Below are 24,445 nucleotides of genomic sequence, written 5' to 3'. Positions count from 1 at the left end.
GTCTTGCCCTTAGTGAAGTGTCCTGGTTTGAGCCAGGACATGAAGCCATATTGGCTGTCACCAGTCACCTCTTTATTTTCCATGTACCTTAACAGACTTTCCAGTAGGATCTGCCCCATTACCTTGCCAGGCACAGAGATGAGACTGACCAGACTGTAGTTCCCTAGGTCTTCCTTTTTCCCCTTTTTTAAAATAGGGGCTATGTTCCCTTTTTTCCAATCAGCAGGAACCTCACCAGACTGCCATGACCTCTCAAATATGATGGACAGAGGCTTAGCAACTGCATCCACCAGCTCCTTCAGGATCCGTGGGTGAATCCCATCAGGTCCCATAGGTTTATGCACTTTCAGGTTCTTTAGATGGTCACAACCTGCTCTACACCTACAGTGGGGAGTAATTCATTCTCCCAGTCCCTGCTTTCACCTTCTCTGGCCTTTGTGTTGAGGTTGGAACACTTACCAGAGAAGACTGAAGCAAAGAAGTAATTGTGAAGCAAAGAAGTTATTGAGTCATTCTTCTTCAAAGCTTAAATGTGGTGCTCCCACTGAGAGCCCTGGCTTGGGCTGGTGGTGTCCTCTGGCTGTGAAGTGACTGGACATGGATGACAGGGTGACCAGGCATCCTCCTATATGACAGCTCAGAACCCATGCATGACAGACTCTTCAACTCATTCCTGCCTTAGCACGGCTTTTTTACACAACTGGCCTTTCTGCAGCCGTGTCAGTGGGTTCTCTTCCCTCACCATTGCAAGGGGTTTCCAGCACTATCCCTCTTCTGCTGCCTGCTGCTTGTTTCCATTTCACCCTGTCTGCAGCCTCTTCAGTCTCAGAACCTTTGCCTCCTTCTCAGCTGTCAGCTCTGTCTGGGGCCCTGCGAGGACCAATAGCTTCAAATTACAGCTGTGTGTGCAGCAGTGAGCAAGGAAGGATGCTGGGCCAGAGAAGAGGAAGGGTAATTTCATAGGAACTAAGCCCCCTGTCAAATGGATCATGGACATGTCTTCCACCTCTACACTCATATCTGAAGTCTACTTACCATTTATTTTTTGCTTTGGAGCTGGCAGCTTCTGACTGATCTGCTAAACCTCCCTGTCAGGTGTGGCCTAAAGAAACCCAAACAACAAAACAATACAAGAGCTACCGCATCATGTAGGATGTTTCAGGGAGCAGCAAAAAGCCATACACACTCTCAACAGAAACTGCTGGCAAAGACAAAACCGTGAGAGCACCAGAAAGCGAGCTGACTCTGACCTGCCTCTCTGTCCACACTCCAGCTGGAAGTGGGTCACTAACATTAAATTACAAGTATTACTCTTACAGAAAGTCCAGACTGATGTGAAAAATCACATATAAGAGCTGTCTATTGTATAAACTGTACTAAATCCAGCATGTATATAGCTTTATTTATAGCAGCTGTAAGACTAACATTAATCACTTAATTGCAGTGTGAAGGATGGCCTTGCAGTTAAAGCACTTTACCAGGGCACAGGACACAAAAACATATCTCACAGCTTCTGCCACAGACTTGCCAAATCACCACCATGGGCAAGACACTTAATCTTGTAGTCTTTTTGCCCTCCCAGGAGGACATCAAGTGTAGTAAGTTGGGGAAATTACATCTTTTCCTTATCTTCTGTCCATTTTGCCTATGAAGATCATACGTGCTTGATGGGAAAGTGCCATTTCCAAGTATTGATCTATAGGCACCTGAACTCCATATGGTTATGCCCCAGGAAGATGCTGACCTGGCTAATCCTGATGCTCATAGTAATGGTAGCTTAACATAGATGTACTCAGCCCCAGAGGCTCTTGGAGTCCTCCTCAGTCAAAGCCTTTGGTAGAATATGTACTTTACCTTGCACCTTACAGGTGGGTGTTTTAAGAGCCGTTGAGCAGTTGCAGCTTCCATTAAAATCAGCAGAAACAGTGGATAATCACTCTCTCTGAAAATTAACACACATACTCTAAAATGACCTTCAGCTACATTTAAACAGGCATGGTTAGATTACAGGTTTGCATTCACCTTTACTACTAGCACCACCTTTGGCCATTCAGCTTAAACAATAGGAAAAAACCCACCTCTAATTCAAACACCATTACTCAATGTTGGTTGTTTAGCTTCTGCATTTTTTTCATCCTGCGCGATGGAAATAACCTGGCCCTCTTCTCTTTTTACATAATCTTTTCATATGTTTGCTGCCAGTTGTTAGCTAGGTTCACGTGCCCCAGCACAGTGGAGCACGATTAGAGTGACATACATGGAAGGGAAACAATTACAGTAAAAGAAAGATGCTCCTAAGGGCATAGCCCACCTTGTTTGTTCTGTGTTTGTACTTCCCTTAATGCAAACAAAAGCAGTCAGAGCCTGGATATTAACAGTAGATTTTGTAGCATCTTATATCTAGGAAAGCAGAGAACCCTGACAGACCTGGTGATGACCCTTTAAAAAGATCTTTTATAGCCCTACATAGGGATGAATGCTGAAGAGAAGCTTTATGTACCTTTATTCTGCAAGACAAGCTCAATGTATTATGTCAGTGAAATGTCACCACTTCATTCATTATGAAATGTCATAAACATTAATGACAAAAGATCACTGTTGTGTTCATAATTATGTAACTCTGATGCAATATTATGACCAAAGACATTCCAGTGGGCTGAAATATATTTCTGGATACCATTGTGATGCCTCAGTAAGGCTACGCTAGCTTTGAAGTATTTTTGCCAAAATTGCAGTGGCAGCCTGGATTTTTTCAAATTCAAAGGCACTTTGAAGTCATATTAGAAATAGTCATGCACCTTTTTTTTTTTTTCTTCCAAGGTAATGCTTTTGTCTTTAAAATATGCCTACAAGTATTTTAGTTGATTATCTAATCTTCTTTACTTTAAATGTCCCTATAGTTTTTGGAACATGACTCCTTTAATTTTACTTTTTTTCTAGGTCAGAGTCCAACGTGCTGTGATGGGGAAAAACTATATTGACTTTATCAAGGTTTTAGTAAGTGCAACTATGTAAATGATGGGGTGCTGAAAATAGCCCAACAAATCCGATTTTCAAAATTATTATATTGGTGCTTTCTGGGGAAAAAAAAAACACCAGAAAACAAATAAAAAAACCCAACAGAACAGACAGACAAGCAAACAAAACCCCTACAATTATACTGCATCACTCCAGCAAACCTACCATAGCAAAGCAGGCTGACTTCTGACTTCATCTGTGGAGGGTGAAATGGGTAGAAAGGAATGCTTCCGTTTCTTTGCTTTGTTTTCTCTTTGCCAAGTGAAGAAAGTTGCTATTGTTGTTAGTTTGTTTTGAAACTGATAGAAAATGCTGAGTGAAATGACTGAAGATTGAATTGCTGGAAATATCTGCAAGATGAGTTCTGGAAGGCAGCAGTCATCATGCTTATTTCCATCTGTAGACCATGCCACCCTTAGGGAGGGAGCACAGGACTGCTGCAATGGAAAAACTTAGCAGTTGTGTCCTCCCAGTTTCTCTTTCTGCCTCGAGAAATCAAAGGAATGTCCTCTTGGAAATGCTTTGGAAAGTGCCTCTCCACTTTCCTCACTTTTCTACCCTAGTTATGTACAAGCCAGCACCATAATTATACCTCTTCTAACCATGGATATTTCTGTGAGGTGATCCCTTGTTCAGGATATCCAAAACACCAGAGGGCAGCAAAAGTGTTAAAGCAGAAATTACAACAGCATCAACCTTCCCAACGGAAGCACCTCTATGATGATAAAATGGGATTGTTTAAGAGATTCATAATGCCTTGACAGTATCAATTCATGGTGAAAGTGGTAGAAAAACAATGTCACTATGACACTACCAAAATGGTGCAATGGCTACTTCTGAGCAGCACTGCTGGAAGCTGTTGTGACCCACATGTATCAAAATGGAAGAGAAATACCTAAAAGTTGCTTAGAGTAATAGATGCAGGAAGTCTTTAACTCTCAATAAATCATACACTAGTGCTATAACTCTTAAAAACTATATGCTCCCACCTCCACAGCAGAAGCTGTGTGTACCCCATATTGCAGACTAGCGATGGCAGGCAGGTCCACTTAAATACTTTCCACAGAGAGCAACACATGCCAGTTCTTCATGCCTCTTCTATCTAATGCAGGTCATTAAAGCCAGGATGGTGGGTGGATTCTCCCCAGTGCAGTCCTCCAGTGAGGTCTTACACCCTCCAGGCAGTCCCATGGCACAGGTGTCTGCCTCTCCTTAGGATGGAAAAAGCCGTGAGATACTAGGGTGAGCACCAAATCCAACCCTCTTCTTTCCATGTAGGAAGAAAGAAACTGAGTTCTTGAAAAGAAATAAAAATGTCACACTCCTAGCTGAGGCTGGCCGTGTTGAGTGTTCTTTCTAAAAAGACCAGGTTTTTTTGCCATCCTAAAACACTTAATCAATTTCAAATGAAAACAGCAACTATAATTAAAGGGAGGAAAATCCCACCACAGCAGAGGAATAATTATTAAGGTAATTTTTTTTTTCTTTTTAACTCCTGGGGCACTGTTCACAGTTGCTACTGTATGTGCTGTTTGTGCATCACCTCCTCTTCATGAGCTCCGTGGAGAATATACTGTTAGCTTAATACCAACAGTAATAATAATAACAACAATAATAAGGCAGCTTTGCATGTGAGTTATTCAAGGCACTGTGTAAGCACTAATTGAATGTTACAATTGCCCAGGCTGGCTGCGTGCTGTTCCTTCCCTTACAGCAAGTCATGTAGCAGTCCCGTGACCTGGGTCACAGTGAATCATAGTGAATGGTTTGGGTTAGAAGGGACCTTTAAAAATCACCTAGCCCCAACCCCTCTGCCATGGGCAGGGACACCTCCCGCTAGACCAGGTTGCTCCAAGCCTCAAAAACTTCCAGGGAGGGGGCATCCACAATTTCTCTGGGCAACCTCTTCCAGATTCTCACCACCCTCACAGTAAGCAATTTCTTCCTAAAATTGGATCTAAATCTACCCTCTTTCAGCCCCTAAGGAGGCCACCAACTACAGGTGAAAACAATTGCACTGACGGCTTTGAAATCTTCGGTGTGAAGCAGAGCCACACCCCTTCCACCCCAGGCATCACCAAATCTCCAGACGCCTGGCAAACCCAGTTGGCGTGGTACTTCTGATGGACGAGGAGGGCACCACCTCGCGTGCCACTGGCCATGACGGTCAGACGAGGGGTTCAGCCTAGGACTTCCAGTCAGGAGCCCACCTACCGCCTGGAGAATTACTTGTCTGAAAAATGCCTAGGCTGGCTCTAATAGAGAAGACAAAGTCGAGTAACAGATGCGGCAGGCATCACGCGAGACCTGTTTTCGAGGCTAGGCTGGACTTTGAGACCAAACGTACAAACATTTTGGTCCCTTGCCGTGCGAACGCTGAAGACCCACAGGCTTCCACACAGCGTTCTCTGCTGCTTCACGTTTGACCTTGAGAGGAGCCTCTGGAGGCTGCTGAGGTGGAAGGGCAAAACGACTGGGTTTCCCAACGGGGTACCTTCCCCAGCCTCCACTCCAGCCCGAGCAGCTGCTGTGAGAAGGTGCGTGCAGGCTGCCGAAGCGCCGCAGGACCGCACAGACACGCACATGCACGTTCCTCACGGCCGCTTCCCCTCCTGTGCCGAGCCGAGGGCGGCCGTCCCAGCCGCCGGTGCCGGGCGGGACGGCCGGCAGCTCCGCTCTCCATCCCGCCCTGGAAGCAGCCGGGGGAGGGAAGCCAGTCCCGCGCAGGGCGGGGGGGGGGGGGGAGGCGGGTCAGCGTCCCGCCGCGGGCGTTGGCGCGAAGGGCGGGCGGGCGGCCACGGCCCCGCGCCCGCTTTGGGGTTGGGGGGCACCATCCCCCGCGGGGCTGCAGCCGCGCTCTCCCTGCTGCGGGCAGGGCAGGGCAGGGCAGTCGCTGCCGCTGAGCTGGGCCGCCCGGGCTGCGGCTGCTGCTGCGGCGGCTGCTGCGGGGGGGCCCCCGCAACCCCCTCGCCCCCCTAACCCGCCGGCAGGGGGCGGCCCCGCCGGCCTGAGCGGGCTCGTCACGTGAGCGCCGGGCGCGCGTCCCGCTCCCCCCCCCCGGGGCTGGGGGGGGGGGCGGGAGGGGGGGGCAGGAGACCCCGCGGCCCCCTCCCCTCCCCTCCCTCCGCCCTGACGTCACCGCCCCCCCCCGTCGCCCCGGCGACGGCTCCATCAGCGCGCGCGTCAGCGGCGCCCGTTCCCTGGCAACGGCCCGGTGTCCCGCTCCCCTTCAGCCTCGCGCCGGGGCTGGCGTCTCGCTGGCGTCAAAGTGACGTCAATGAAGCCCGTCTCGGCTTTCGGCGGTGGGCGGGGGGAAGGGGGCGGGAGCGGGGGGCGGGGTGTGCTGCGGGGGGGGGGGGGGAGGGGAGAGGGGGGCGGAGCGGGACGGGGGAGGGGAGGGGGTGGCGGCAGCGGAGGCGGGGGCCGGGACATCCCGCGTGCTCCCGCCTGCCCCCCGGCGCACGCACGAACGCACGCACAGACACACGGACGCACAGACACACAGAGACAGGCTCACGCACAGCCTCGCGCGCACACACAGCCCGCCGCGGCGGCGGCGGCAGAGCCCGGCGCCCGCAGCCGCACCCCGAGCGAGCCCGCACGCCCAGCCCGCCCGCCCGCCAGGTACGACGGCCGCGGGGCCGCGCCGCCGGGCGGGGGGCGCGGGGGCGGTGCCAGCATGCGGCGGGCGCCGAGCGAGCGGCCGGGGGTGAGTGGGGTCGGGGCGGCCGCGGCTCCGCTGTGGGGAGCGGGGCGGGAGGGGGATGGAGGGAAAGAGCCCGCCGAGTTCTGCGGGGGCCCCGGCGGCGGCGGCGGGCGGGGCGGGGCTGAGCGGGCTGTGCTGTCCCCTCTCCCGGCAGGTGCGAGCGGCCGCCCCCCGCGGGCAGCGCGGATGCTCCCTTCCTAGGCGCGGCGAGCGCTGCCCGCCTCCCGCCTGAGCCATGGTGATCATGTCGGAGTGCGGCGCCGTGCCCGCCGCCGGACCGGCCCCGCAGCGGCCCCTGCGAGTCGGCTTCTACGACATCGAGAGGACCTTGGGGAAAGGCAACTTCGCGGTGGTCAAGCTAGCCAGGCACAGAGTGACCAAAACGCAGGTGGGTGGGTGGGTGCGGGGGGCGAGGGGTGCGGGCTCTGCCGGGGCCGTGAGGTGAAGCGGCGCGCGGGGCTGAGGCAGCGAGCCCCGCACAGCCCCGCACAGCCCGGAGGGCTTCTCCGGCCGCGCTGCACGCCAGGAGTTGATGTGGCTGATGGCAGGAGCGTCAGGTTTTCCCCGCGTGTGCAGTAGAGTTGGCATCGATGTTAAACCCGGGGAAGAGTATGTAAAGAGATGACATTTCCGAGCGCCGCGGTGGCTGCGCTGCCGCGCTCCGCCCGAGTTTGCCAGAGAGTCCAACAAATGAAGGGTCTTTCGGAGACTTTAGACGGGTTTAACGTTTCCGTCTGAAGCGTGTGCTTCAAGAGCAAAGAACTTGCAGTGTTAATCGCAGGCGTAATTTTTAATGAGTGTTTATGTTTCTAGCGCATGTCAGCAGCGTGTCAGTCCCTACCGTAGAAAATGGTCTGTTACAGGAATCTGTTTTTCGCTGGCGTGGGGTGGATTAAAAGATTTACCGAATCCTGTCCAGTGCTAGTTTCTGCAGTCCTGTTCACTACCTTGTGTGTAAGCCTTTGACGTAGAAAAGAAAAATGAAAATGTGCAGTGTTGTGAGTTCTGTGCAGTTCAGAAAAAACAGATGCAGCTTTGTCAAGTCTGTGCTTTAAAAGCTGCTTTACTTGGATTTTGAATTTTTTTGGGGGGAAGGTTTTTTATTGTTTTGGGTTTTTTTGTTTGTTTATTTTTTTTGTTTTTTTTTTTTTTTTTTAAGAGACCTTAACAGTAACTATTTTGTAATAGCTGGGGTTGCTTTATTATTATTTTTTAAACCTGCAGGTTGCAATAAAAATAATAGACAAAACGAGGTTAGACCCAAGCAATCTGGAGAAGATTTATAGAGAAGTTCAGATAATGAAGCTTTTGAATCATCCCCACATTATCAAGCTATATCAGGTAAGAGGTCAGCTTTGAAGCATAGAATGTAGATGAGATATGTTTGTGCCCTTCTCTTGCATATGATTTTGCATCAAATATTTGCAGAGATAATCCATATTAAAATGCTTTTTGAAAAATACTTAAAATAAACTGGGTTTTTAAAAAGTCATTCATGATTCTTTGAACAAGATTCTGGTACGTTAGGCAGCTTTTTGACAATGGACTGTAAAGTTTGCAATTTAAACCAGGCTGAAGTTCGTTTCAGATTAAGGAACTGATTTTCTGAACTTGTGTGATTAACTTGCCTTTCCTAACTCCTCTGCTTTTCCAGTTTAGAGTACTGGAACTTCTTATGTGCTTTTGGTAAGAGGAAGACTTAAACTTGTGTAGGATAGCAGAGAAAGAGCAAAAGCTGAGTTGGCCATAAGTGGAAGTGATGTAAAATCAACAAGAATTAAACCAAATCAATCTAAGTGGAAAAACTAAGTAGAAGTCTAATGTAAGAATTAGAATTTTTATCTAAATAGAAAATAAAAAGCCAGCAGATGTTGTAATCTTAGATTATGCTTAAAAATTACCTGGTTGGTTATTCTGTTCCAGTTTGTGTAGTTTTGAAAGTGAATTTTAAGTATCTTTCCTCTTGTAGAGTTTCACAATGTGAATTTTGGCTTAGATTTGTTCAGTTTCTGCACTGATGGGTATTTAAACAGTAAGAACAAATTAATGTGTTGTGCAGAAAACAGGATCACATCTGTCTAGTGAGCAAGGACTGCTTTGCCAATTCTAAATATTCAGTCTAATTAACATTTGGTGTAAGTTCCTCTTAATCATCTTAAACAGTGCCATATGGATTTAAGACGATGAGGTATTACTGTGTGTCTGGGACCTGCCTAGGAGGGCAGTGGGGAGACAGGAATAGATGGATGAAGCAGCAGGTCTGAAAGTCCGTGTGCAGTAGTAAACACTATTATCAGCTGCAATCTTACTGTTGGGTTTGTTAGCTTTGAAAAAGAAAAAAAAAAAAGTAAAAAAAAAAGTTAATTAACATGTAGGGCTGAAGAGCCAGTAAGGCAGGTGCTTAGGCAAGGCATTATTTTTAAGGACCTTGACACACATGAAGTGTTCGATATTTATAGTTTTAACCATCATAACAAAAATTACTCTGTGTTAACATCTGACGTCATTGCTGCCCATAGGGCGACAGAAACATTCTAACAGTTCAGTTGATTTCATTTGGGTGGAATGATGTGGGTGAAAATACCATTTCGAAGCTTTTAGAAAAGCAGGTTAAATTCCATCTAGTTGAACCACTTCACTTGATGGAGCAAATGACGTTGGTAGTGGACCATAATTTCTTTTCAGTGAAGTTTTCTTTTCTTTGTTGTTGTAACTGATGCTTTACCTGTTTGGTGGAGTCTGAGAAGCAAGGATGGAATTAGATGACATACCAATGTAGGGTGTGTGTTCTTGTATTATTTCATCATTGTTTTAGTTTCAGCAAGGCGTCTTAATTTCATCCAGCTGGCAACTTTCCCAGAACACTTTCCTTCAGTTTTTTAAACTGGGAACCTCTCTTCCTTTGCTCCCTGATTGTTTATTTTCATTTTGTGTCTGTGTGTACTTGTAGTGAGGGGAGGACAAGAGTCTTCGAAAAAGGTTACATGTTAGTAGCCTGGAAGCTAAAGCCTTTGAAGTAGTATTGATGCTTTTTTGATGGTTAACCTGTTGTGAGTCTTCTGCTTCCAAAACAAAATATCTGCTCCTTGAGAGTCCAGTTCCAGGGAATGCTGTATTTTAAAATCTGAAGTGCTGTATTTGAAAGATGTGCCATAGTAACTGAAGATGTCTTTGGAAGTGTTCAGCATCTCTCATTCATTGTTTGGTTTTTAGTTCTTCTTAAAAAAACCAAGAGTCAAAGAAAGTTGCTGCTAGATTGATAGCTGAATGCTGGGTGATATACTGAGAGTAGCTGATGTACAGCAAGCACTGCCATTACACAAACAACAACCTATTGTCCCTTGCATGGGAGGCTTGCTGTGTCCCCGGCCAACACCAAATGGGAGCAGGGTATTTGATACTGCTCCTTGATTTGTCCAAGTTGCAGCTATCTCTCCTGATCTGAGTACTTGTTAGTCTTGAAACAGAGGTGACTTTATTTAGACTTTTAAGTGGCTTTGCATGTTGAAAATATATCAAATTAATTGTAAAATAATATATGTGTATTTTAACCAAAAAGAAATTCATGGAACTGTATGAAATTGTTGAAGTGCTCATCAATTACTTTATGGAGATAGGTGGCATGGTAGTGGTGAGAAGAACAATGTCATGGGAAGCCATTGCACATTGTAGGCACACAAGCATTGATTTGTTATATTTTTGATTACCAGTTTGCTTTGAAAGAACACTGTGGTGCAGAATTAGATGCCTTTACTGCCAGCTGCTGTGCCAAATGAATAATAGAACTGATATGTTTGAATATACTTAGAAAAATTAATCAAACTACAGAGTTCTACCTTGTTTTTTACGCATGTACTCTTGTGTCTTTACAGGTTATGGAGACAAAGGATATGCTTTACATTGTTACTGAGTTTGCAAAGAATGGAGAAATGTTTGGTAAGTCCTCACTGAATGTCGTGAGCCGTTGCCAGGGGGGCTATGTGGGGAAGAAGAAGAACTGTTTCCTACACTGCTGGAGCTAACAGTTCTTTAGATTTAGAAACCATGGCTTGATTGTTGTCCTTTCTGAGTAGTATATTCTGATTAAAAATCTAGGGTTGGTGTTGTCTCAGCTGTCAAACAGCAAGTGCAGCACCAGCGGGATTATTTCCTCCAGGTGTTTCTAAATCCCATGCCTCTTTTGTTTTGTCTTGCAGATCATCTGACCTCCAATGGGCACTTAAGTGAAAGTGAAGCACGGAAGAAGTTCTGGCAGATTCTTTCTGCAGTGGAATATTGTCACAGCCACCACATAGTGCACAGAGATCTCAAAACAGAGAACCTTCTGCTAGATGCTAACATGAATATCAAGTTAGCAGGTAATAAGAAATACATGGTTGCTCTATAAGCAACATTAGGCATGTAGTCAAATTCAGTCTCCCTAGGATGATCTGGTAAATGTATTTATGGTAACTGAAAATTAAACAAAAGTTACTGATATTCCTCTGAACATACCTTCTGGACAAAAGAGAAAAGCTTAAATTAATAGGCAGAGAACAAAACACTACTCCTTTGTCTCTGTTTTTTGCTACTTCTGAAATACTAGTATGTGGTTGAGTGATGTCTTTTACCTTCATTACAGACTTTGGTTTTGGCAACTTCTACAAGTCAGGAGAGCCCCTCTCTACGTGGTGTGGAAGCCCACCCTATGCAGCTCCAGAAGTTTTTGAAGGCAAAGAATATGAAGGACCACACCTTGATATATGGGTGAGCTTGATATTCCTTAGAAATTGCATTTCACATTTTGTGAGCATCTGTGGGCTTTGAAAATCATTGCTTCTACTGCAGTCGCTCACATGCCAAACTGTTTTCTATTGACAGAGCCTTGGGGTGGTGCTATATGTCCTTGTCTGTGGTTCTCTGCCTTTTGATGGACCCAATTTACCCACTCTGAGGCAAAGAGTGCTGGAGGGACGGTTCCGCATCCCTTACTTCATGTCTGAAGGTATTTTTTTCAGTTCCTTAATATTAGAAAAGGGGCTAGAAATAAAGGAATAGCTGTCCTGTTACCCTGTCCCTTCTTGGGCCAATGACAGATGGGACTGGTTTTGCAGCTGGCAGTAACTTTGTCTTTATGTATCCAGTAATTTCTGTAGGACAGGGCTTACAGCTGAGCTTTCTGGTGCATCTAAAAGGCTGCTGTTTCCTTTCTTAGGGTATCTCTATGGATTACAAAAATAATTGACACCCTAGCTGGAGAAATAATTACAAAAGAGTGAAAACAGAATTATAATGAGTCTAGCCTGCAATGCTGAGATGGGTGTAGTACTCTTAAGATATTTTAAGTATGTAGAGGGGGTATATTTCATTGTGTCTAAGCTGTCAAGGACAGCAGAAATAGTGGGGCTTAGCACTGTTTCTTGAGCAGTCCAACAGACTGTTGAGAAAAAGGAGCTGAAGATAATACTTTCTGATCTGGATTTGAAAACAAGTGAATGGATCTCTTCTTCAAGTGAAGAGTGTATTTTTAAGTCTGGCCTTTATCAGCTATAGCTGTAGACTGGTTTGAGTCCCTGGTTATAAACTGATAAGCAGTATATATGGTCTCGGAAGCTGTATGTGATTGGGTTCTGTACTAAATTCTGACCTAGTTTAAGCAGATGTAGCATCATTAAACCTGCATCTGTTCAAAACTAGCTGCTCCTACAAGGTGCAAGACCACCTGAAACCTGCCAGAATCCAGTACCAGAATCCGTTTCCTGTAGTGACATGTTGCTTTTGTGAAGTGTATTTGGACATCTCTTGTGCTGGTTTGAATATCTGGTGGCCAGATCAGGCATCAGCTGCTCAGAAACCTCTAATTCCCGTTTTCGCAGGCATCATATGCTGTTGCTGGGAAGGTTTTTTAGCAGTGACATGGGGCTGAGCTGTTAGTTTTACGCCTTGCTCATGAGTTTGTCTTTGTCATGCAGACTGTGAAACACTTATCCGACGGATGCTGGTTGTGGACCCAACCAAACGAATAACCATTTCCCAAATAAAGCAGCACAAGTGGATGCAAGCTGACCCATCCCTTCAACAGCACCAGTCTTTGTCCTTCTCCATGCAAAACTACAACTCAAACCTGGGTGACTACAATGAGCAGGTCCTTGGGATCATGCAAACACTTGGCATCGACAGACAGAGAACTGTCGAGGTGAGAAGTGCTTGCCCCTTAGGTACATCTTGAGTGACTACCAGAATGCCAGTGGTGCAGTCATATATACGTCATTCAGTGACTAGACTTGATCCAGTGTCGTGGTGCAGTAAAATCTTCACTGCCCTTCTGGATTTTTACATACTTTTGGAGTATGCTACTAGGAGGTCTTAGTTATGAGTTTTGGCTGCATATATCCCGAGTTACCTGCAACTCAGGGGTCCTTTCTATGTCTTCTAGTCTCTGCAAAACAGCAGCTACAACCATTTTGCTGCCATTTATTACCTGCTCTTGGAGCGCCTCAAGGAGTACCGAAGCAGCCAGCTCTCGAGTCGTCCAGCAGCTGGCCGTCAGCAAAGGCCAAGGAGCTCCGAGATCAGCAGTGTTGAGGTAAGGAAGTGCATTACTGACTGGGAAGCTGTGTCCTTTGGCTCTCTTTTTGCTGCCCCTTGCTCTAGGAAGATACAAAATGTTAACTTTCAGGCTTCTGAAAATCAGTTCTGATATTGGTGCCCCCTGATAGGACATAACCTACTGTTTGTTCTTCAGCAGGAGGCTGATTAAATGCTAATGGCCTGTTTCCTAAGAAGTGACTCTGGGTCATGGCCCAAAGAGTAGTCATGCCTCCACTGCAGGTCAAGTAGGAGCCAGAAGATAAGGCTTCTCATGGAAATTTGTCCTCATAGGCATGGATTGATTACACTTCTTTGATGCATTTTAGGATTCTCTGAAGTACTCCATGATTGATTTTGTGTGTTTTACTGACATTCTTTTTCTTTTCCTCACTCTCTCCTCCTTTCAAGTGTGCTCTGGGTGCCTTTTCAAATTGTACTTCCAGTTAAATTGCCTAACATAGGGGAAGGAGTTTGTGTTCATGTTGGCGCTGAAGGACTAGTTTTGTTAATTTCCATAGAAAGCGCCTGGAGAAAGCTTGCAGGGAAGGTGGCTCTGAAATTCCTTGAGCCTCCAGTATCCGAAAAGTCATGTGGAGCTGCAGTGTATGTGATGGCTTCTATGCATTGCTGTCTCTCTCCAGATGCCTCAGGACAGTCTCACTAATGAAACCCTGCGATCATCTCTGCTTTACCAGCAACCTCAGAGCCTGATTCAGCCATCCCTGCAGGCAGAAATGGACTGTGACATGAGCAATCCATTACAGGTTGGTGTTCTCAGTCAAACTGTGTGTTCCTCTTTTCTTTTTTTTCATTCTGCCAATCCAGAACGACAGGGGTCATGACTCTGTTGTTCTCTCCCTCCAATCTTTTGTTTGGTATTTGGGCATGGTGTCATAGTAGCCTCTCAAGCAATACAAGACTTGCCTCAGGGCTGTGAAGGGTATTAAAAGGTAGTGCAGAAATAAGTGAAACATTCTTCAGTTTGTGATCTGACGTGTTTTGCAGCCTGTGTTCTTTCCTGTGGATCCCAACTTCAACGGGCTCTTCCGGAACCGCTCCATCTCCCCCAACAGCCTGCTGGAGACCACCATTAGTGAAGAAGTTAGGCAAGAGAAGGAGCTGGAAGATGAAATAAAGGCATATGATCACCCCATCCTCATCCCTAGCAACACCAGCAGGAGGCACACACTGGCTGAAGTGACCACTCATTTCTATCAGCATGCCCCTCCATGTAAGTAAGTCTGGGAGGGATGAAGGGTGTCCGTAGTTAGAGGAAAAGGGCAGGGCAGGAGTGCCATAGTGAACAAATGCCTGGGGAATATGTGCTGATTTTTACCTTGACTGGGATGGGAAAGCCTAGAAAAGATGGCTATACTCTGCCCTTCCCAGTGCTGTCTTCCTATAAATAAGCATGGCCCTTAAGGAAGAGACGTTGCACTGTCGTATTTCATCTAGATAACTTTAGAGGGAAGCATTCTCACAAGCAGGACATAACCCTTCTCTCCTTGTGTCTGCTGTTGTATTGAGAGGGAGCTAAATTAAAAAAAGAAGGTCATCAGTAACTGTATTGTGTATGAAAGTGTATGAAACATTGTAGGTCTGATCCAGCACAGCCTGGTGATGCTGGAGTTGCTGGCATAGCCAGGCTGGCTGGACAGGAGTCCAAACTTAGGTTATTTGTTGATGACCCCTTGCTGGAGTCAAGCCCCGTGACAGCACAAGTTGCTGGACACCTCTCCAGCTCTCAGCTGCTTATTAGTGCCAGTGTAGGTGGGCAGAAGGCTCTGATGTCATGTTTGTTCCTTCCCATACTCATCTTGGGAATGCTCTTTCTCTTGCTCCTTCCCTTCCGTAGGTATAGTCATTTCCTCTTCTGCAAGCCCCACAGAGGGAACTAGTTCAGACAGCTGCCTTACTTCATCTTCAAATGACAGCTTAGTGGCCCTCAGCAGCTGTTTGGCAGGTCAAGTAATGACGGGGAGCCCAGCCACAGCTAGGATGACGTCGCCCTTCCTAGCTTCCCAGTCTGATGCTCCGGTGTTACAAGCCCAGGGCTGCATGGGAGGTGCTTCTCTCCTGCCTGTCAGCTTCCAAGAAGGAAGGCGAGCATCTGATACCTCATTAACCCAAGGTAATGTCTTCCTTGCTTTATTGCTGGTGAATTGCACCCTTTCAACTGCCACTAGGGAAGGGTAGCATGCAGGGATACTTGCTTGCCCTTGTTAGTGTTACACTGAGGCCAGCCACGTGGATACTGTGCCTCTTCTATTCCCGGGCCCTGAGGGACGTTCGGGTGCCCTGAGGAAGGTGCATAGATGGGAGGTTCTCAGATGCTGATGCAGCCTGACCATGAAGATATTTCTGCTGCTGTGAGAGAGATGGCAGGCTCCACATTCCTCCTAAAATATGCATGCACAACATCATGATTCCTATCAGGTTTCTCCTGTGCTGTGCATGTGTCCATTCACAGAGGGGTGCAACTGTCCCAGACCTTGTTCCGTTACATAAATTTTGCTCTGATCTTTAGGCAGAGGGGTGAACATGAGGAGTGAATGTGAACTGAAGAGTCACGGTCTCCTCCAGAGCAGTTCTCATGCAAATGAAGGCAGCTGCCCAGAAAGGCTGATCTGTAAAGTAGGTTCGTAGGCAAATGCTAAGGAGGATTAAAGTGCGTTTCTTTTCCTCATGTCCCACAGGCTTGAAGGCTTTTAGACAGCAGCTGCGGAAGAACGCTCGAGCCAAGGGGTTTCTTGGCTTGAATAAAATCAAAGGCTTTGCTCGGCAGGTGTGTCAGTCCTCCTCATCTCGGGCAGCAAGGAGTGGCATGGGCCCTTTCCAACACACACAGCCAAACACCTGCATGTACAGCAGCAGCGGGAGCAGCAGAGAAGGAAGAAGCCTCCTGGAGGAGGTACTACAGCAGCAGAGGTGAGAAGCTGGCTGGGAGGAGTTTTGCTGTTTTCACTGGAGTTACTTTGGTTAGGGGCAAACGAGGAGGAGTCAACACAGCAAAAGAGGTTGGGGAGTTTAGTCACTGGGAATTCCTATCCTCCATCTTTGCTTTATGGCAGCAGCTAAACTGTTTGGCTTCCTGCACTGCATGCGTAACACAGGATGTGCAGTTCCACTGAAAAATCTAGACATCCAAATATTTGGGGGTTGTTAAATTGAGAAGCAATTTGATACTGTGGGGGAAGACATTACTTTTCCCCATAGCAAGCTGTGCTTTTCTTTGTTAGTTTTGGGAAGGATTTGTTTCCTCCTCTGCCTCCTCCTGTAATTTTCCCATGGCAAGGAAGTGAGACCTTGTAATTTGGAAAAGTTACAGCCCACAAAGGAGGCACAGTTCCAGTCGCCTCAAATGTCATATGTGGTAGCACCTCTTCATTCCCATGGAAGCAAGATGGAAAATAAGAGTTTCTGGTTTATCTGCACACGTTGTCTCTAGAACATCTATTATTAGCAGGCCAAATGGTGACTAGATAACTTTCTGGCCATAGTCACCCTCTCCAACATGAGGAAAAGCCAAGTGAAAACACTTTGACCTGGCATGACCAACTTCCTTTAATTGTAGTGGCTGGGTAAGGAGAGGTTTGACACAAGGAAACATGGGAAAATATGGTCAGGGGTGGAGGCAAGACCAGGAGGTATGCAAGTTAACCTCTTTCATCTCTGGATTTTGTTCAGAATGCTCCAGCTCCAGCATCACCAGCTACTCCAGACAGCTTGTCCCCAGACTGCTCAGACATCTGCAACAAATGGCGTCCCTTCCTCTGATAGTGTAGGTACCTGCAAAGCATCCAATTCTCTTCTGTTGTCTGAGCTACAAAGAGAGAACTCATTGGAGCTGGCCTTTGCTGGCAACAGCCAACTACTGCAGCCTCACTTCTTTGGTGTGAGCGTGTCACCAGTGTCCTCAGCAGCTCACCTCCTAGACACACACCTGTACATCAGCAGCAACATCTCTCCAGTTGGCACCACCTTCTCTCAGCAACAGGTTTTCTCTGCACAGTCTCCAAGCTATGATGCTGTCACTCTGCAGCATGGGGACTGTGAGATGGAGGACCTGACTTCCAACCAGCTAGGGAAGTTCGTCCTAGTCAAATGAGAGCCCTGGCTGCTGTAGCTCATGCTGCTCTTGCTGCGAAGAACTTTCACCACTGTTCCATGGCTTGTGTGGGTCCATGGCTGGCTGGTGTCGTGTGGACAAGTGACTCTCAGAAGCAATAAATTTTGAAGTATGTGAAGAGGCTGTCTGGCTCAGAAAGCTAGCAACTTTATAGAACTGAAACAAGCAATATGTATGTCTTTTTGCTTCTACTATTCTTGCACTGAACAAATATGAATAGAAACTGAATTTTTTTAAAGGAAAAATAATGATGGGGAAGATGGGTGGGGCATTTGTGGGGACAGGGAGGGATGTGGTCGGGGAAGAACTCTTCGGTACTGTACTCAAGTCAGACCAATACAGCTCTGCTGTTATGCAAGATTAGCAGCTGTCAATAGTGGTGACACAGCAGGGAGAGGCTTTTCAAAGAAGGGACCAGAGCCTCCCTTTTTCACAATATTAATTTATGGGTTTGTGAACATGATTACCTCTTTTAAAGAAAATAAACAGAAAACCAGTGGCATGCAGCATTATGCATTCATAGAAGACAAAAATGGAAGCATTGCCATTTGTTATTTGTTTTTTCTCCTGTTAACACTCATTTTATTTAAAGGAAACAACATCCCCATTCCACACCTCCCAGATACATATACTTTAAATGAAAACTGTGAACTTCTTGCTTGATACATCAGCTGGAAAAGCTTAGGAAACCCCCCTTCTAATTAGTACAGAAGCAACTAAGCTATTGAAAATGTATCCCTTGAGATCAGGATCCAAATTGCATTATGTCTGATCTTTTGCAGGGATGTTTGGGGGTGGTATGTGTGTATATACACACATACAGACATACATAGATTTTGTCGGTCTGAATAATCTTTAGGAATCTTTTTATAAAAGCTCAGTTTTTTTCATATTCTTGCAGAGGCACTGAGGAGGGAAGCATTAATACTGATTGGGTGATGGGGAGGGTTTTCTTTTTAAAAAGCCCTCCTAGAGGTTGCCTACAGAGTTGCATTAGGAGTATTTCTTAGTGCTGCACGTTGTTATTTCCGCTGCTAATTATGTTTTTATGCATTTCATTATCAGGGTCCAAACAGAACTGACTCTTGGGGAAATGTGCAATATTGAGGTTATAATTATATACTGACAAAGAAAAAAGGAATAGGTTAGAACAGAATTCTACTCCAACAGAGTACAGCTATTTCTGAACAAAACTGTATTAAAAGTGACTATAACAGCACAATCTTTGGGTGTTTGTTTTTGCTTGGTTTGTTTTTTGGCATATTAGCAAAATCAGGTTTTGGATTAAGTAGGTGTTTTTTCGTATGGTTTTTAATGCTGTATATGTATATAAATAGGAAGCAGAAGACTATATAACACTAGTTATTTTTTATATTTTGTAATATGCTTATATTGTGTTTCTGGTATAAACCCCACTCCCCTTCCAAGGCAGAGCATGACTTCTATTGGTATCAACAGATGTTATGCTTAGGTGTAAAGGGGAGAACAGACTGTGTCCCTACAGAAGTGAATTGGGTAGGGCGTGCAAATTTTGGAAGCAGGTGAGCAAATAATGAGCCAGCTTGGCTGGAAGCTGCCATCCAAATGTCAGAAAATAGCTGCATTCTGTCTAAATGCTTAAAGGACCCATCTCTTTAGTGTGACACAGGGTGCCTTCAAGTTACCTTGGCTTCATGCAACCTGCAGTATTACGCATCTGCAAATAATACAGATACCTGATTGATTTTTTTGTTTGTTTGTTTTAAAAGAAAAAAGCCAAAGATTGACCAGGTTAATTGGAGTAGGAAGGGTTAAAGATGTCATGTGGCTCTGTCTGTGGCTCTCCGTAAACGACCTCTTTAACTATGTGTTATATCTCTGTGTTTGTATTGGTGCACCTCCAGCTCGTCACTGCTGCTACATGGTCTGGAAGCTTCAAAGTGAGAGAAAATGGTTTCAGTTGAATTTCTGTTAATAAGTGGTGCCTTGCAGCAGAAAAAAACACCAAAGTCTCAGGCTCATTTGTAGTGGTTTAAAAAAAACCCAACAAAACCAAAAAAACAACCAAAAAAAAGAACCCAACCCAAAAACCAGATTGCATGGGGATGGCTGGAGAGGAGGGCAAGATGAAGCCAGCTCATCAGAAAGCAGCAACTTTGCCTTCAGTTTTGTAAGGGGTAGCACACATACTTAAAACACAGCGTTTTCTCTTCAATATTTGTTTTGTTTGATGCCATGGATCAAAAGGCCACAGATTCTTTTGTTCCTGTCCTGAGCAATGACAAGCACTTTACTTTCATAGTATTTTTTCTTTTCCAATTGCTGTAGAACCTCTTTGGAACTATTGCTGGAGCAGAAAGAGGTAATTTTAAAAGTCTGGGGGTTTTTGTAGATATCTTGACAGTGCTGTTCTGCAGACTGCAATGCAATAGGGTATTTAAAGACACTACGTGATTGGTTTAGTTGAGATGTATAGTTTATTTTTTATCATGACTGAACAATCATTTTATTTCTTATGTTAAAATGAGAGGTGTACACCAAAATGATTAGTCGATGTGTTTTATTTAATATTTAAATAAAAAAATGTTTTAAAATTGTTGTCCTGCAGCTGATTCTGTGGAGTTATTTCTCCTGATACATACATATGACTTGCATAATTAAGACTCATTTTAAAGCCTATGTCCATATGACATTACTGATGCTTTCTATTATATACTAAATGAAGAGGAATGATGGGCTCACAAATCTGATAATGGGATATTGAGCCTTTCACTGGTAGGCAATCTGTCTGAATCTAACCCAAGTCTGTAGTAATCGGGTTATCAAATCTGGCAGTAGGAGAGGTCTACGAAGTGAAAACAGTCAGGCGTGGTGGTTTAGTGGCTGCCAGATGAGCACCCCATCCGTGTCACCTTGATCTGTCAGAGGCCCCAGCCAGATTAAAGCAACGATGGAAAAGGAGTAAAAGGGAAGAGAGGGAGGGAGAGATTCTGGAGGTGATGCCTTTTTTCCTTTCAAATATACTTGGAGGATTAAAAAAATACTGGAAAGTTGCAGGTCTAGCTGGCTTGGGAATGTGTGTGCGGTGCTGTGGAGATGCCTTGGCTGGCTTTAAACAAGCTGAGGTTCCTGCTGCAGCCCTGCACTGCAGCAGTGCCCCTGCTGTGGGTGGGGATGCCCTCAGCTCTAGCAGGAGCAGTTGGGAAAGCACCCAGTGCAGCTGCCTTTGGGGGACAGGGGTGCTGAAGCTGGTGGAGACAGTCTTTAAGGAGCATAGGCTGGGGAGGAAATGGTCAAAAGGAGGGGAAGGGGGTGGGCGGCAGGAGGTTGGAAGGGGCAGGGGCCTGTGGGGACCATGCCTAGGGGAGAGTGGGGAAGGAGAGACCTGCCTGACTGTGCTGCTTAGGCTGCGGAACCAGATCCTCTGGCCCAGTCTTATTTCACTTGCTCTGTGTTTCCTTTAGCACCTTTGAGAGAGACACACAGAGCCCTGAGCTGTCATCTGGCCAGCATGCATGCAGGATGTGAGCCATAGAAGGCTTTGTATCCTGCACATGCAGTTAGAACAAGGGTCAGGACTGGTTTCACCTGCAAAGGGACCCCTAAATATTTGCAACCTCTAATCTGGCAAACACTCAGGAAAAAGAATAATAATAACTTAAAAAAATCTGAAGTTTTTATTTTCAAATCCACCTGTGACATTTTGAAGGAAGGGGAGAGTGCTGGGAAGGTAAATCCAAAAAGTTAAAAGCTTGGGGGCAACAGAGATTATATTTATTTATTTTGCTTTCTAAAGGAGTTGCTCGCTGAGCTGGAATTTGTAAAGGTCTGTCTGCATTTGTCATGACTTTTGAACTGTTAGAAAAGTGTCATACACATGTTTTTCTAGGGTTGTTCTTGCAATGTGACCACCCAAAGTTAGGAATTTTTCAACTATTTAAAAATAATGGAGGTATTCTTAATTATTTTTAATCTGGCTTTTAATACGACTTGGTTTAAGAATCCCAGTTGCTGTTTTCAACAGGGTTCTCAGGGCGATATTTTAAACCCCAGTAATTCTGGGAAATCTTTGAAAGTTCCTTCTTAGTGGCTATAAATCAGTGCAGCTCCACCAACTTTCATTGACATCACTGACCCTTGGGTATAGAGGGATCTTGACAGCATCGTGGTTTCTGTGAAATGGTAGGAAAAACAAGAACAAAGAAACCCTGGGACTCTGGACTCCGTTTCCATGTGCACACTGTTTCGCTCTTGTTGTTTTAGTCACTGTCTTCCTGCTTTTCCTCTGAAATCTGTCTCTGCTCCTGTTTACCACGTTTGTTTTTGTCTTTAATATCTCTTGAGATGCTGTTTTTCTTGGCTTCGTTTCTCAAATTGCAACTTGGTACCTAGTTCCTTTTCCTTTCTTTCCTGATCCAGGATTGGTGTTTCCTTCCCCAACCCCCCTTTCAGATGGAACAGATGCTGGCAAGTTTAGCATAGCCCCAAAAGTGAATGATCAAACCTTGTTTGTTGTTTTTTTCAAAAAGGAAACGCTTAGAGCTGGCAGGACATGCTAGACTGGTAGCAATGAAAAACGCTGGCTGTTTTTGCATGGAGCAAGCTGAGAACAGACACCAAGCCAAGCGCTCTGGTGCCAGCGTGGTTCAGCCGTGGTAGCAAGGGATTCTCACCTGTCCTGCCCTGTCTTTCCAGGGGAGAGGGACACGTAACTCATCCCCAGACGCGCGACCTTCTCCCTCACTGTGTCCACAGCAGCCGCACCTCAGCGAGGAAAGGAATTCCTCACGGTGAAAGAAATCATCGGGAAATCTTGGCCTTTGTCAGCTGGAAAGGCGAAGGAGCAGAAGGGAGAGCAGTTGAGCATACAAAATTATGGTGCCTGAGATAAAAAGTGATCGGTACTTCCGTTTTACTCATCCTGCAAAGTGAGAACAAAGCACACTTCATGCAATAAAGGAGAATTAATTTAAGAACTAATAAAAGGAAATATGTGCCTTGGGAGGACCTTGTTTCAAATATGGTTGCTGGCTTATTTCATGACTGCTAACTACTTTTAGTGGTGACAGTTTAATCAATGATAAAGGTAATCCACTGTCATGGTTTATGGATTTAGCCAAGCATCTGTGGGAGATGAGGGAAGAGTCAGTCTTTGGTACAGACTGCCAGGGGCATGAGAAATAGATTTTTAGGGCAGAAATGCCTTTCTCCCAAGGCATCAGATATTAGTTCCTGCCAAAGGCAAGGCATTCATGTGAGTTGAACAAACTTGATCATCACCTGCAATAAATTCTAGTTTTTCAATGTACATTTTATATCATATGTAATGTCTTACTGCAGTGACAGTGGCTCAGACCAAAGGTCCAGATAATTCGTTAGCTCATTTCAGAAGCAGACGACTTAGGGAAAGAGTGTAAGGACAGGGCAAGCATAGCACAGTCCCTCTGTGGTATTACCAGCTCAGTAGAGAGCAGACTGTGGTTCAGGGAATTTTTGACTGGCATCTGGGTCATTGTGTTGAACAGCTGCAGATGGGTCAAACCTTCAAGAATTTGGCTAACCCCTTTTGGAATTATTTTATAATTCTGGCCTTCCCAGTATCCTGTGACAATGAGTCCCATAATTCAATTTTACATTGTGTGAAAGAAGTTCATCCTTTTCTTTGTATTAGACCTCCAGCCCAATAGATTGGGTTGTGCTGCCTTGTGATAGGAGACCCAATGAGTGATGCTTTCCTGTTCACACCTCCATGCTGCTCATGAGTTGTTGAGACATCTCTCACACCCTTTCTGTGTTGAGGTGACTGAGCAGGTGAATACCACTGCAGTGAGCCTGCCCACCTATGGAAACCATTGCACATTTCCATGCCACTTCTGTATTTTCACTGATTCTTATAGATCCTTCCCTGTGTATGCAGAACTGCACATTGTGTTTGAGGCAGGGGTACCCTAGCAGTGTCCCCTTTTTCATTCTGTCTTCAGTATGTAGTTATTCCTAAAGCTCTTTTTCACCTCGTTGACAGCTGTTGAGCAGTGAGCTGGAGTTTTTCAGCAAACTTGGTGACTCTGAGGTCTCCTTGCTGATTGATGTTAATTTAGAGCCCCTGATGGTGTTTGTATGGCTAGGGTTGGTGTTTCTCCCACTCCTTGCTTTGTATTTGCTGCTGACAAGCTTCATATATAATTTCATCAACCTGTCATTCAGTTTTTCTGAGATCACACTCCACTTGGCTGTAGTTGGATCTTTTACATATATGCCAGGTTACTCAGGTCTTGACACAAATGGATTTGCAATGCCTGAGCTCTCACTCTACAAACTGCTCTCTCCCATTATATCACATATCTGGCTATTCTGCTCTTTGTAATACTTTCTGTCAATTTGCCTTGCCCAGCTTTCCAGGCCACAGGTCTCCGGATGGCCTCTGAAAGCTCTTTTTAAAAATGAATGTAACATTTGCCACCTTCCATTCCTGTGGTGCCTTGCCATTTCGACAGCTGCCGTGGTATTGTGCTGAATAGGTCAGCGGTTTCAAGTCTGAGTTCCCTTAGAGCTCTTGAGTGAAAGCATCTGGTTCTGGTCCCAGCAATCTGCTAATATTACTTTTATTGTTTTATCCTAAAATCCCTCCTACTGACACTAGAGTTTTGGAGAGTTTCTGAGGCTCGTTCCCTGTGTGGCCAGTCACTGGAGTGGGGCATGAAATCGAGCAGAACTACCATGGGTGGAGTGATGGATTTCATTCTGTCCCTTTTGCACCTTGCAGGCAGGTGACAAAGCAGCAACAGTAGGATGGGCAAGAGGGAGTGCCCAGGTCAGCCCAGTGGCCCCCTCATTGCTTCTTCCAGAGAAAAGCAAACCTTTCTTAATTCTCTGTACTTAGAGAGATGCAGAGTTGAATTCATGGATTGCTTCCTCAGCTGATGTAAACTGGTGTTGCTAGATCAAAGCTAATGCAGCAACGTTGCTTTATGATATAAACCTATTAGCAGCACATTAAGGCTCTGACCTCCAGAGCCAGGCAATCTTATCCTTTGTTTCTTCAG

The 24,445-nt window shown here is 45.6% G+C and overlaps 1 protein-coding gene across 3 annotated transcripts; it reads left to right on the top strand.

The window, feature by feature from the left end:
• The first annotated feature begins 6,475 nt into the window (after positions 1-6,475).
• Positions 6,476-20,001, top strand: SIK1 (salt inducible kinase 1). Of its 3 annotated transcripts, none has more exons than XM_051630134.1 (14): positions 6,476-6,642; positions 6,879-7,112; positions 7,949-8,065; positions 10,597-10,660; positions 10,921-11,082; positions 11,346-11,470; positions 11,585-11,708; positions 12,676-12,899; positions 13,140-13,289; positions 13,936-14,058; positions 14,300-14,525; positions 15,150-15,425; positions 15,991-16,222; positions 16,982-20,001. In XM_051630134.1, the coding sequence occupies exons 2-14, from the start codon at positions 6,960-6,962 to the stop codon at positions 17,400-17,402; spliced, it is 2,397 nt and encodes a 798-aa protein (XP_051486094.1). In that variant the 5' UTR covers positions 6,476-6,642; positions 6,879-6,959; the 3' UTR covers positions 17,403-20,001. The 3 variants fall into 3 exon arrangements, with proteins under 3 accessions (XP_051486094.1, XP_051486100.1, XP_051486110.1); XM_051630140.1 differs by having other exon boundaries at positions 6,476-6,727; XM_051630150.1 differs by lacking the exon at positions 6,476-6,642 and having other exon boundaries at positions 6,856-7,112.
• The last annotated feature ends 4,444 nt before the right edge of the window (positions 20,002-24,445 follow it).

This window comes from Apus apus, chromosome 1 (genome assembly GCF_020740795.1).
Source record: "Apus apus isolate bApuApu2 chromosome 1, bApuApu2.pri.cur, whole genome shotgun sequence".
Classification (NCBI taxonomy): Eukaryota; Metazoa; Chordata; class Aves; order Apodiformes; family Apodidae; genus Apus; species Apus apus.
The sequence above is the reverse complement of the archived record's forward strand: the minus strand, read 5'-3'. Positions and strand labels throughout refer to the sequence as shown.